Below are 14,140 nucleotides of genomic sequence, written 5' to 3'. Positions count from 1 at the left end.
TAACACTCCTCTAGTAAGTATGTGGGAACTAGAACTCAGCTCTGGGCCCAGCAGCATGGCCTAGTAGCTAAAGTCCTCGCCTTGAACTTGCCAGAATCCCTTGTGGGCGCCGGTTCTAATCCCCACTGCTCCACTTCCGATCCAGCTCCCTGTTTGTGGCTTAGGAAAGCAGCTGAGGATGACCCAGAGCTTTGGGATCCTGCACCCATGTGGGAGACCTGGAGGAAGTTCCTGGCTCCTGGCTCTGGACTGGCACAGCACCGGCTATTGCGCTCACTTGGCGAGTGAATCATCGGACAAAAGCTCCTCGTCTCTCTCTCTCCTCCTCTCCATATATTTGATTTTGTGTAAAAAAAAAAAAAAAAAAAAGAATTCAAATCTGACATTCCCCTTCGGACTCCTATGACCCAGAGGCTAAGAATGCCCGAGTAGAGCCCTCAGCTCCATTCCAGATATGTGGATTCTGCTTGGCTTGCTCAGGAATTTCAGAGTAAACCTGCAAACTGGGTACTCTCAATTCATTGGTCTCAAATTTAAAAAGAAAAAAATTTAAACATGACTTACCTGGATTTAAAGCAAAATTGTCTATTAAGCTTTTCCAAGCAATAAAAGCTATTTTTTTAATCATAGGTGTCCCACTACGAAATCCTAGTTCTTCTAACTGCAATAATGAATTGATGAAACTTCCACTTCGATGTAAGGTCTAAAAGAGAAAAATAAATCAGAAGCTACTTATGTAAGAAACAAATATAGAAGCAACTAATATCAATTGTTCATCCATTTAATTCTTGGTATTGGGAGTTAACAGACACAAAAGATAAGCTACTTTACAAAACATTCTTTACAAAATATTGACCATTAGGCGTGCGACTGGTGCAGCGGTTGGTATATAGCCTGCACCCCCAAATCCCATCGTCAGACTGCCCAGGTTGCTTCCTGGCTCTTTTTCCAAGCCCAGCTTCCTGTCACTGCTGCGTCCTTGCCAGAAAAATGGGAGAACCAAACCAAGTTCCCGGTTGCCAGCCTTGGTCTGGCTTAGTCGCTGTGAACAAGTAATGAATACAGACTGCATGCCTCTCAAGTTATAACAGACATGTAACATTTTAAGACTGTATATATACAAAGTACACAAAGTGGTGTAGGTGGATGTGTAAACAAAGCTCTAAAACATTAGGAGAAATCAGCCAAGTCAACAAATCCCAAATTTTATCAAAGTAATTTCAAAGACTGTAGGTCCACACTTGGATACCCCTTATTCAGAATGCCAGGAACCAGAAATACTTTGAATTTTTCCCCCAAGAGTTGAGTTGAGAATATATGTATACATAATGGGAATATTTGCATATATAAAACAAATCACCTTTAGAATGGAATCCAAATATAAGCCAAAGTTCACTTTTGTTTCAAATAACACTAAGCACACAGCCCAACCTTACATGACATCCGGTATAGTTTAACCCCACTCATGATGAGCACATGAAAAACAGTTATAGAGATGTTAAACCCCAAAAACATTAGAAACAATCTTTCCAAAAAGGCTGAAATATGTAAGAGCAGATACAATAATTCATGTAGAAAATGGTAAAATCTGCTAACAGCAAAAGAGTAGTGAATACCAGTTAACTAGTAAATCTGCCAAAACAAGGCCATCACAAACATCAACACTAAGTAGCTGTGAATCACATATAATCAAGAGTATGAACAAAAGTAAATGGCTTACAAAATAAAATTACTACAACTAATAGTCTGCAAACTGCTAAAAAAACAAGATCATTACAACCTTGTGTTTCTAAATACCAGCAACAAGCAATTTAAAAATGGAAAAAATAGTCACGTATTATCATTTGATGATAAAGAAATAATCTGAAAAATAAGTCAGGTAATTCTGCCACTGCAGGAACGTGAAAGAGTATACCTAAGTAAGCCTCAGGGTGTACAGGATCCCTCCTATCAGAGCTCTGATTCAAATCCTTTCCACCTTCCCACTAGGGTGCCTGGGAAAGCAGCATGTGATGGCTGCAGTACACTGACCTAACCCTGCCACCCAGGTGGGAGGCCAGGATGGAGTTCCTGGTTCCAGGGTTTAGCACGGCCCAGCCCCAAGAGTTGTGCTGGGGAGTCAGTCAGTGCATGCCAAGATTCTCTGTCTCTCAGCCTTTCAAATAATCAAATCTTCTAAAATAAAGTTTCATAGGGCCAGCACTGTGGCATAGCAAGCATTGGCATTCTCTATGCGCACACCAGTTCAAGCTGCTGGATTTCCTATCCCAGTCCATGCTAGTGCACCTAGCAAAGCAGCGGATGAGGACCTAGTCCTTAGCCTGACCCAGCCCTGGCAAGTGCAGCCACAGGGAAAACCAACTAGAATATCAAACACCTGTCTTCTCCCTTTCTTTCAAATGAACTAATCTTAAAATTCTGTCTTGCCAACAGACTCGAATCAGCATTAGGCAACAGTTAAACTACAAAGACATGTAGGGAGAATCAAAAGCGATCCTGACCACCTCTTAACAGGAGGCCATATGCACGGGGGGGGGGGGGCCAGAGTGGAGCAGGGGGACAGGAGGATAGTTGTATCCCAACCCTGAAAACTCCCGATCCTCACCAAGGACTATCAGTACGAGCACTAACGACTACACCCCAACCGCCAAGGAGACCACGGGGAATTGGAGTGCCTTCAGAGGCCAAGAACTCTGAGGTCATCCACTCCTGCTTGGATCTACCACATGGGATGGAAGAAATCCAAATCCTTCCTCACAGGATCAAAGGGCATCAGAACAACAGCCAGGAGCCCTGAGCAGTCCACAGAAACAGAACAGTAAATTCCCTTCGGGACTAGGCAGGGGAGGTCTCTCTGGTCCTCACTTGGTTCCAACTTGGGGTTCCCACCCTCTCTTGCAATGACCATCAGGATTGCTCCGGACACCCCTCAAAACAAATAACCAACCAACCAACCAATCTAGAATAGAGAACAAGGAAAGCTTAGAATCAGATAGGAAATGGTCAGTGTGGATTCACTTAGTAAGGTATAAGTGGGTAAGTAAGGTATAGGTAGGACACAAAGGTTAGTTACTCCTCACTAAGGTATTGAAGATTTCTCTGCACACCCCTCCTAAAACTGTTCTGCACCTAAACTGTTGACATGTCTTGTTAGAGTTATAAGCCAGTCTAGACTATCCGAAAAAAAGCCAGGTTCAGCAAAATTATGCTTCAATGCTATAAAATGCTAAATATTATAATGAAAATAGACATGAGACAGCTGAACAGTAATCTATAGCTATTTTAAGATGTATAGAACCCGGTTGTATATAAACTAAAATTGAAATGTCAATGAAGTAGTCACAGGATGTGGTTAAGAACTTGCATTTTTTTTTTTAAACATATTGGTTACTCAATACTATGTCAATTAACTCCACAATGTTATAAATTGTTGCTGAAGCTATGTTGGGGTTTTTAATTGATTGAGATGATACTCTGCTGGCTCCACCTTCAGACCAGAAAAGGTCTCCCCAACAAGCCGTTGAACTTATCTGGACAATAAGATGATGAACTCTATGCTTGGTATATGCTTGCAATGAAAGAATCTCAACTGAACTTGAACTGTGGCTATGCAACAAGGTGGAGGAATCCACCATAGGGGGAGGGTTTGGGGAGGGGTGGGGGGAAGCCCAGTACCTATCAAACTGTCACATAATACAATGTAATTAATAAAAAAAAATTCTGTCTTGCCATGAGGTCATAAATTTGTATTCTAAAAACTATAAAGCATTTCTAAATGAAGTTAAAATGGAAACACATTCATACTCAAGGACTAACATGTTAATACTATCAAAATCTACAGACTGAACAGTCTGTCCTCATTCCAAGTCTCAATCTCTTCAACAAATTCAAATATAGAAAGGTTGATCCTTAAATTCAAAAGGAACTGCAGAGCCCTGAATAGTAAATACAAAAAAAAAAAAAATTAAAAACGAAAAAAACAACTACTAAGACTTACATAATTCACTTCCAAATTTAGTACAACAGTAACTGAAACATGGTAATATAAAGAGTTGTAGCTCCTACAGAAATTACAAAGTTAGTGCTTGGTCAAGCACTCAACATACACAACCTTGCTTTACGGGTTTCTGTTAAATGACACCTCTATCATACCATAATCTATACTATTTACTGTATGTATTATTTATTCCTAACAGTGAACTAACATCCAACATAATCCAAGTCAGAACAAAGTTTATTTAATACACACAAAAGTATTTGCTCCAAAGGCACATCACAGTCTATTCTTATGAATACTGGACATTACTTCTGCTCAGGAGCATGTCAAACTGTGAAATCAAAAAAAGCATTTAAAAAAGAAAATGTGGGATCAAATGGACCATGAACAATGCAGTTACCTAAGGAAGGAGAAGTTAAACAATAGGGCACAGAATAACCTCGCCGTGACCTAAGCTTGGAACCATGCCCTCCAAGCTTACAAACTGAGAAATCTCCATATGAACTGAAAAAAATTAAGTTTTCAGCTGGAGTTTACAAAATACTTTTAGTACGCAGGAAAATGTGCAAATGAGGCAAATCATGAATGTAGTGGACATAAAGAAGGAACCAACAAAGCTGGTAGACACTGATTTAGCAGCTTAAGCGGCGGCCTGGGATGCATGAATGCATCCCACATGAGAATAACACCTTGGGGCCCAGCGGCATGGCCTAATGGCTAAAGTCTTCGCCTTGAATGCGCCGGAATCCCATACGGGTGCCGGTTCTAATCCCAGCAGCTCCACTTCCCATCCAGCTCCCTGCTTGTGGCCTGGGAAAGCAGCTGAGGACGGCCCTATGCTTTGGGATCCTGTACCCATGTGGGAGACCTGGAGCAAGTTCCTGGCTCCTGGCTCTGAATCAACACAGCACTGGCTGTTGTGCTCACTTGGGGAGTGAATCATCGAACGGAGGATCTTCCTCTCTCTCTCCTCCTCTCTGTATATCTGACTTTGTAATAAAAATAAATCTTAAAAAAAAAAGGAAAAAGAAAGTTCTCTCTCAAATGCACTTGGGAAGCAGCATGATAGGCCAGCCATTTGAATATCTGTCAGCCTTGTGGGAAATCCAGATGGAGTTCAGGTTCCTGATGGATTCAGTTTAGTCCTGACTGTCGCAGGAATCTGGTGAGCCAGCACATAGGAGCATTCATTAGCTCACTCCGCCTTCCAAATAAATCACCTTCAAAGGAAAAAAACTGGGATGGAATGGCATAGAACATTCAGACCATTAATTATCACACTTACCTTCCCAAGAAGTTTGACAAACAAAGGCCATAATTTTAACACGTATGTCTCATTTTTGTTCATAAATAGCTTCTGGAGCTCTGAGAATAATTTCTATGAACAAAAGCAAAATATTTACCAAATTAGCATCTGGAATGGGGAAAAAAGACCCACTGCCAAAATCTAGACACAATTTTCAAATTACGTTCTCTCAAATAACCAAAACAGTCCTCACGCCAAAATAACATTAAAAATCTTCAGCAGTGCATCAGAAAGCTTAAAAGTATTGGCATTGCAGCACAGTAAGTTTACCAACCACGTGCAGCAACAACATCCCATAGGGATGCCATTTTAAATCCTAGCTGCTCAAGTTTCAAATCACCTGCCTGATAATGTGCCCGGAAAAGCAGCAGCAGATCATTCAAGTGCTTGGACTCTTGCACTCACATGGAAGACCCAAAAGAGGTTTTAACCTCCTGGTTTTGGCCTGGCACAGCTTTTGCACAAGTTACTGCTGCTGCAATAATTTGGAAAGATAAATCAGTGGTTTTTGTCATTCCTTTTCTCTAGCTCTGCCTCTAAAATCTTCCAAGAAAAAAAAGGTACTGCAGGAGAAATACAGATGTTTTTAAAGTTACACAATAAATATTTGAGAACACACAATATGGTGCTGCCATGAACATTTACTGAGCATGCATTACTACTTACCTGGCCTTCTTACAACTCTCCAATCTATCTTACTCTTTTTTTTTAAAGGCTTATTTTATTTTTATTGGAAAGGCGGATATACAGAGAGGAGAAAGAGAGGAAGATTTCCGTCCGATGATTCACTCCCCAAGTGAGCTCAATGGTCGATGCTAAGCCAATCTGTAGCCAGGAGCCTCTTCCGGATCTCCCACGCAGGTGCAGGGTCCCAAGGCTTTGGGCCATCCTCGACTGCTTTCCCGGGCCACAGGCAGGGAGCTGGATGGGAAGCGGGGCCGCCGGGATTAGAACCGGTGTCCATATGGGATCCCGGGCGTGCAAGGCGAGGACCTTAACCACTGCGCCACCGCGCCCAAATCTATCTTACTCTTATCCCAGAAAACTTCAGATGTCTATAACTAGATTTCAAGACCGGCACAATGGCTCAGCGGGCTAATCCTTTGCCTTTCAAGTGCCAGCTACTGTCCCAAATGATTCACTTTCCTTGTAGCTCTGTGCTAGTGACCCAAGAAAGCAGTCGAGGATGGCCTAAAGCTTGAGACCCTGCACCTGAAAGAAGCACCCAGCTTTGGATCAGCTCAGCTCAGCTTCAGCTATTGCAGCCACTGGGGGAGTGAGCCAATGGATGGAAACTTTCTCTGTCACTCCTCTGTAAACTTGTCTTTTCAATAAAAATTAAAAATCTTTTTAAAATATGGGCCCAACCCGATAGCCTCGTGGCTAAATTCTCGCCTTGCACATACCAGGATCCCATAAGGGTGCCGGTTATTAAAAAAAAAAAGGGGGGGGTGGTCTAAGGACGGGACATCTCACGCCTAGATCCCACAGGCCAGCCACCCTGGGCACGTGGTGAGCTGTCCCCAGAGCTGCCTGGGCTCCGGGGGCTGTTCCCTTTGGCCGCCCGGCGGGGGAGCTCTGGGATTTTGGTGGTTTGAATAACTGCTTATGTAGCTCCAAGTTGAACCCACTGTGCTTCTGGGATGTGAGTCAATCCCAAAGATTCCCAATGACAGTAACTCTTCCTTTGAAGAAGTTTGAAGAACAATGCTGAGCAAAAGCTCAGTTCATGCAAAAGCTAAGGCTCGGGGCTTGTCCAGCAGCATATTCTATTACCTGACATGATGATGGATCAGTAATCGGGTCACACTAGGCAGGGCCATGACATTAACTAGTACTCAGCATACGGATCACAATAGGCAGGGCCATGACATTAACCACTACTCAAGGACCATATCCAGGGATAGATTCTGTGGGCGAAGTGTGGGCCACACCCTGTGGAAATTCTAGCCCCACTGGTTAGCTCAACAGTTTGGGTGGTGATGGACTAAGCTAGGTATGACCAAGGAGCTTGCCATCAATCACTGGTAAAGGAATCCACAGCAGTCTGGACTGGTCAAAGCAGCAGCACCCGAATGTGCATCCTGAATAGGGTGTGGGGTGGACCAGGCTGCAGCGTTCACCAGCTTATACAAAGCCAAATGGAAGGCCAGACTGCGCCAGGCGCTGGCCTAAAACCCAAGACATGTATGAGAACTGGGTTGGGGAGTCGATCAAGTGGAGGAACTTGGGAAACTCCCTTGGTGAGTCACAGCTCCCACTGGTGAACATGTGGTCCAGGCCTGGGGGTCGGACAAGCTGGGAAAAGTATCTCCAATAGCTGGCCATTGTGTGAATTGATAATGGAGTACAATGTACTGGGCAGGCCCGAGCAAGCCTTGGCCTACAAGCAAAACTAGAAACCAGCATGGAGCACAGGTCATGCTGAGCTAGGTTCTTGTACCTACTGATCTGAGTGAGCCAGGGACACTAAGCCACAGTGTCTAAGGCATAGGCTGGGACAGGTGAGGGGGCTGAGCTGAGTCAGAGCAACCACTGGCATGCGCATGATCTATGGCTGGGAACAGGCCCAGGTGGAGAGCTAAGAGGACACCATAACTGGGTGGAGGTTCCCACTAAGTGGTGTGTGGGCCAGAGTGGGGACTGCATTCTGATCAGGATACAGTTGTAGTCTCCCTTGGGACTAGTGTGGACTGGGACTGGACACACCAGGCCAGGCCAGACTCCAACACCCTCAGGTGTCCTGGAGGACCAGGGTAGATGTGGGACAGACTAGGCTAAGTCTCAACCCCTACTGAGCCATATGTGAGCCATATGTGAGCCATATGTGGGCATGGACGAGCCGTGGCTGGGCTGAAACATCCAAAAGCAAGAACCAGTTCGGGTTGAAGGTCAGTCAGGAAAAGCCACTGTTCCTACTAGGATAGGAGGTGAAATCGAGTATGTCTGGCTCATGGAACCCCTGGTATGTGCAAAATCTGGCATTGGGAGGGGTTCTGATGGAGGAGCCTGGGCAACTCCTCTGGCAGGACACAGTCCCTGCAGATAAGCACAAGAAGCATGATAGGAAACAGCCCAGAATAGGCCATGCAAAGTTTCCCACTGGCATACATTTGGCATGGGCCAGGGGCTGACCAAGCTGAATTAGTTCACATCATCCACTGGCAAATCCAAGCACCAGAACAGTGTGGGTCGAGCCAGGTTTGGCTGTAACAAAAACCAGTGCACAACATGGAATGCCAAGGTGAGGTTGCCTGTGCCAGACGTGACCGCAGCAACCAACCAGCACGCATGAGAACCATGAAGGGAGGGGACAGAGCTGGCAAGGGAATAAGGGGTGGTCCCCTTGCCGGACAGCTACTCCCACTGGAAGAGTGTGGGATGGGGGCAGACCCGACTAAGCAAGACTACAACACCTGTGGGCCTCATGTGGACTTGATCAGGGAAAAGCCGGGCTGAGCTGATTATTCCTACTGGTGCAAGCATAAATTAGAGTGGGTAAGGATTGTTTGGGCTTGGCTGCAGCATCAGCTGGCAGAAGATGGCACTGGGGGCTAATTCTGTCAAGTCAAATGCCAGAACCAATGAAGAGTGCATAACCCTGGAGTGAGAGAGACCTGGGAGGGAAACAGTGGGCTCCTCCCTCTTAGGTTACCACTCCCACGAGAGGGCACTAAAACTAGAATGAGGGCTGGGGAGGGGGGCTAGACAGAGAGGCACTCAACAACATCTGTAAGGGCTAGATAGTCGAGACTGGCTGGATGGAGCTAAGCTTCAATACCCATCGACATGTACGGAGACAAATGGGATGTGGGAGAGACTGGACTAGCCTGCTACACATACTGGCAAACCAGGGTAGGGGGCGGGCCTGGTGGGGGTTATTGTGGGTTGCTCTGACTAGGCTGCAGCTCCCACTGGTTTATGCGAGGGCCGAGTATGTGATAGGGAGAACCAGGCTGGACTACAACACCCATTGGTTCCAGTGGAAGTCAGGGCTGAAAACAGAACCAATGCAGCAATTGCAACCACCAGCTGATCGGGGCGATGGATTCTGCTGGACCCTGTGCTTACTAGAACACACAAGAATCTGAATACTTAAAGTTTCTTTGGGGATCTCCCCAATCGAAATGGCGGACTCAGAAACCTAACCAAGAAAAGACAGAACAAGTCAATCAACCACCTCAGCTATTTGTTGGCAGAGAAATACTGGGCAGATGAAGACTCTATGATGGACTGTGTCAATGATTGGATTCTTCACCGACCTCATCGTGCTTGGAGTGGCGAGACTGGCAGCGAGTCATAACTGGTGAACTATCAAAACCACTTGAGCAAATATCTCAGAGCATGCCCCACATCCAGGACTTGGGGTGAGTGGGAAACTGGGTGGGGTTTCTCCCTCAATACTCCCCTTTTAAACATGAAGGAAACAATATGAAAATAGTCTTACCCACTTCCCTATAGCCCTTGAACATTTTTACCCTAATTAACTGTGTAAAGATTTTCAAAAATGTAATAAAAATTCTTTTTAAATTTATATAAAAAATATATGAAAAGCCAGGGATTGTGTAGGAATTTGGAGTAACAAGAAGGAAGAAAAACGCATGCAGATTCAAAAGGAGCTACTGTACCAAGTCCATTATTAATACACATGGTCTGAAATCACTACATTAGCCATCTTATCTTGCATTCTAACATTATGTCGATCAACTGTTTAAAGAATCCCGTGGCATTGATGTCCCTACCATCTACCAGGTACTTCCTTTCCATTCCCACCCCTTGGATTTAAGCTGGAGGGGAGGGGTGGGGAATGTCTGGGTTTCTTTGCTGATAGTTTATCTCTAGTCCCACCCCCAAGCATTTTCTTCCAAGTATACACTGCAAATGGCATACTCCAAAACCCTCTTTTGCCCAACTCACTTATCTAAAATATGGTCCCAAGTTTATGGTCCCACGAGCAAGCGGCCCTCCATTTCTGCAGTTACCTACCTTCCACCCAGCAGACAGGTCCCCTCATTATTTTCCATTCACACCAAGTGCACTACCACTTCTGCACCTGCCCTGGAATGCCTTCTTGCCTAACACCCTTGCCCAGCCTCCACACCCTGCTAAGCTCCCTGCACAGGACCCTCCGTCTTCCCTCTCCCATTCCCATGCCTCACAATTCCAGGTCCTGGAGAATTCTTGTGTCCCTGAAAAACTGCAGCATTTATTCTCTAGGCATTTTGCATAGGCTGTCTTGATTTCTTCTGTTTTTGTGAAAAATCTCATGATTTCTAAAACTGAACTTTTTTTAACAAAGATTTGTTTTTGTTGGAAAGGCAGATATACAGAGAGAAGAGACAGACAGGAAGTTCTTCTGTCTGATGGTTCACTCCCCAAGTGGCCGCAATGCCTGGAGCTCAGCCAATCTGAAGCCAGGAGCACATTTAGGTTCTCCCACACAGGTGCAGGGTCCAAGCTGGATGGGAAGCAGGGCCTCCAGGATTATAAAAGTGCCCGTATGGGATCCCAGTACTTTCAAGGTGAGAGTGTTAGCTGCTAGGCTACCGCGCTGGACCCAATTTTGAATCTCTTACTTTCTGTTCCTACACCTTACATATAGGTAAATTTCTCCAGGCTCTGGTTTTTCTAACTATGTAGAACTTCCCACTATAGTTATCTATTTCTGATTTTGAGACACTATCACAGTTGATACTTAATTGAAACATATAGAATGAATCATTACTGCCAGTAGGATTTGGATTTTCTGGTTCTCCACTGCAACAATCCTACATGTGCTCCAGTTTGTGTCCTAGCTGCTTCACTTTCAATCTAGTTCACTGCCTGTGGCCGGGAAAAGCAGTCAGATGGTCCAAAGCTTTGGGATCCTGCACCCACGTGGGAGACCTGGAAGAAGTTCTTGGCTTCGGGTCAGCTCAGTTCTGGCCACTGCTGTCTCTTGCAGAGTGAATCAATGAATGGAAGAGCTTCCTCTGTCTCTCCTCCTCTCTGTTTACCTGTATTTCTGACTTTGCAATAAAATTAATCTTTAATAAAAAGATTTTTATTGGAAAGCCAGGTCAAATTTAGAGACAGACAGAAAAAAATCTATCTATTGGTTCACTCCCCAAATGGCCGCAAATGCCAGAGCTGAGCCAATCCAAAACCAGGAGCTTCTTCCAGTCTCCCACATAGATCCAGGGTCCCAAGGCTTTGGGGCCATCCTCTGTTGCTTTTCTAAGCCATAAGAATGGAACTGGATGGAAGTGGAGCAGCCGTGACATGTACTTACAAGGTGACGATTGAGCCACTGAGCCATTGCACTAGACCCACCTGCTTCTCATTTGGAGATAAAAAAAAAAAAAAAGAGTTCAAATATAAACTAATCTTCACCTAGCAGTTAAAAAAATTCAATAGCATCAGAAAACACTTAGCTGAGAATATTTGAATTCTTGAGTTTTACATATGTAGCCAATAGTTATAAAATAACTAAGACATAGGGCCCTGCGCGGTGGCACAAGTGGTTAAGGTCCTCGCCTTGCACGCCCGGGATCCCATATGGGCGCCGGTTCTAATCCTGGCAGCCCTGCTTCCCTTCCAGCTCCCTGCCTGTGGCCTGGGAAAGCAGTCGAGGACAGCCCAAAGCTTTGGGACCCTGCACCCGCGTGGGAGACCCAGAAGAGGCTCCTGGCTTCAGATTGGCATAGCATTGGCCGTTGCGCTCACTTGGGGAGCGAATCATCGGACAGAAGATCTTCTTCTCTGTCTCTCCTCTCTGTATATCCGCCTTTCCAATAAAAATAAAATAAATCTTTAAAAAAAAATAACTAAGACATTAAGCTATCATTCTTCAAGGCACCTCCTAAACTTTAACAATCAAAACCCTAGATTTTAAACTGATAGCTCCCAGAATCTCTTTAAAACCCAAGTCAGAATTTATCACTCCAAGAATCAAAATATTCAAAAATGGCTTTTCAAAATCAAGTGACTGCAATGATTTCCAAGTTGCGTGCAATCTGCTCTTCTGCCATCTTCCCCTCCTCTCACCCTCCATCCACAGCTGTCACATAGCTGAGTGCTCCCTACACACCAACTGCGTACACCACCAAGCAGGGACTTTTGCTCTTGGGCTTGTTAGAGCTTAATCTGTATCATTTATATAGCTAACTCACATGGTAAACACTGTTCAAATGTCCAATTATGGGGGTGGCGTCACGCTGGCAATCCCACATGCACACTGGTGTAAGCCAGAGCTGCTCCCACTTCCCACCCAGCTTGCTGCTAACACCGACAACGGCCCAAGTGTATGGGCCATTGCCACTCATGCGGGAGACCCAAAACAAATTCACAGCTCCTGCCTTCACGCTGGTCCAGCCACAGCTGCTGAAGCCATTTCAAGAGGGAACCAATGGATGGAAGAGCTCTCAGTCTTTCCCTCTTTGCAACTCTGCTTTTCAAATAAATTTTTTAAAAAGGCAGTAACTGCTCACTACCATATTCCCAATACCTAGAACATACTGCATTACCAGGTGCTTCATGACTACCTGTGGTAAGAACAAACATGGGAGTTTTGGTTGTAGCTTGGAAATGGTACAGTCTCTGAGTACAACAGATTCTACTAGGATTATACAATAACCACCCAATTTTCACTTTATGTTCTCACTTTTTCTGAAATACGGCCTTTCCATTCCTCAGTAGAGACAGGGTAAATGCTTACACCGCAGTAACGATGAATTGCGAGCTCCTTGCCTTACTGTTGCAGAGCCAGTGTCTCCATTCGCCTTAGTAATTTTTTTTTTCATTCAAACTAAAACTAGACCGCAGTGCAATTATACTAGTGAGTCCATAATAAATTAGAAAAACTTACAGTGGTCATAAGCTGCTCCGTAATACATGCTATTTCTTGTTGTTTTTGGAGCAACAAAGGCATTCCCATCTCCAAAGCGGTTGCACCCCGCAAATGAACCTTTTGTGCTGAATGAACCACTAATGGTATGACTATTTTGGCCCACCGCACTGACTCTTCTCCCATTTGAACCGGGGCTTGTTCAATTAGCCTGTAACAGAGAAATGTATGAATTAGCTTAGCTTCACCTCACTTTTTAAGCTTGAATGACCATGAAAATAAGCAACACCTAGAAATAAGCAGGAAGCCAGTAACAAAGCATCACAGATGGAGCTGCCCGTGACACCAGCACACCATACCAACACTAGAGTTCTAGCTGTTCTGCTTCTGATCCTTCTCCCTGCCAACACGCCCGAGAAAGTAGCAAATGGCCTCCAATATCTGGGTCCATGCTACCCACACACAGTACCCAGATAGCTCCTAGCCTCAGCTTCGGGCTACTGCAGCCATCTAAAGCTTACAGTTTTCTTATAGTTCTTGAGTTACTGCTGGAAGGCCTGACTAGAGTCTCTGCTCCTTGCTTACAAGGTAAGCAACACATAACCTGCTAACACATAACCTGGGAGGCAAGAAATGATGGCTCAAATAGTTCCTGTCACCAAATTAATTTTTTTCAGATTTTATTATTGTTTTTAAAGATTTTTTTTTCCCATTGGAAAGGCAAATTGACAGAAACTCCGAGAAAGATTATCTTCCACAAATTGGTTTACTTCCCAAGTGGCCACAATGGCCAGAAATGAGCCCATGTGAATAAGGAGCTTCTCCCAAGTCTCCCACCCAGGTGCAGGGTCCCAAGGTTTGGGGTTGTCCTTGCCTGCATTTGCAGGCCACAAGTAGGGAGCTGGACAGAAGTGGAGAAGATGGGACATCCACTGGTACCCAAAGGGGACCCCAGTGCTTCCACTGCAAGAGTTTAGGCACTAGGCTATCAATCACACCAGGCCTGAGGCTC

The 14,140-nt window shown here is 44.9% G+C and overlaps 1 protein-coding gene across 3 annotated transcripts in view; it reads right to left on the bottom strand.

Annotated features, from left to right (window-relative positions):
* RIF1 (replication timing regulatory factor 1) overlaps positions 1-14,140 on the bottom strand; it is a 65,596-nt gene that overhangs the window by 43,844 nt on the left and 7,612 nt on the right. For all 3 annotated transcript variants that reach the window (XM_040971559.1, XM_040971558.1, XM_040971560.1), the window contains exons 7-9: positions 13,150-13,339; positions 5,283-5,375; positions 565-703 (exon numbers count right to left, since the gene is read on the bottom strand). In XM_040971559.1, coding sequence (XP_040827493.1) covers positions 565-703; positions 5,283-5,375; positions 13,150-13,339 — 422 coding nt within the window. The remainder of the gene's footprint in view (positions 1-564; positions 704-5,282; positions 5,376-13,149; positions 13,340-14,140) is intronic.

The sequence above is a fragment of the Ochotona curzoniae genome, unplaced genomic scaffold, assembly GCF_017591425.1.
Source record: "Ochotona curzoniae isolate NIBS_2020 unplaced genomic scaffold, NIBS_Ocur_1.0 contig_2210, whole genome shotgun sequence".
NCBI classification, from domain to species: domain Eukaryota; kingdom Metazoa; phylum Chordata; class Mammalia; order Lagomorpha; family Ochotonidae; genus Ochotona; species Ochotona curzoniae.
Note: the sequence above shows the minus strand (reverse complement) of the source record. Positions and strands in the feature narration are given on the sequence as shown.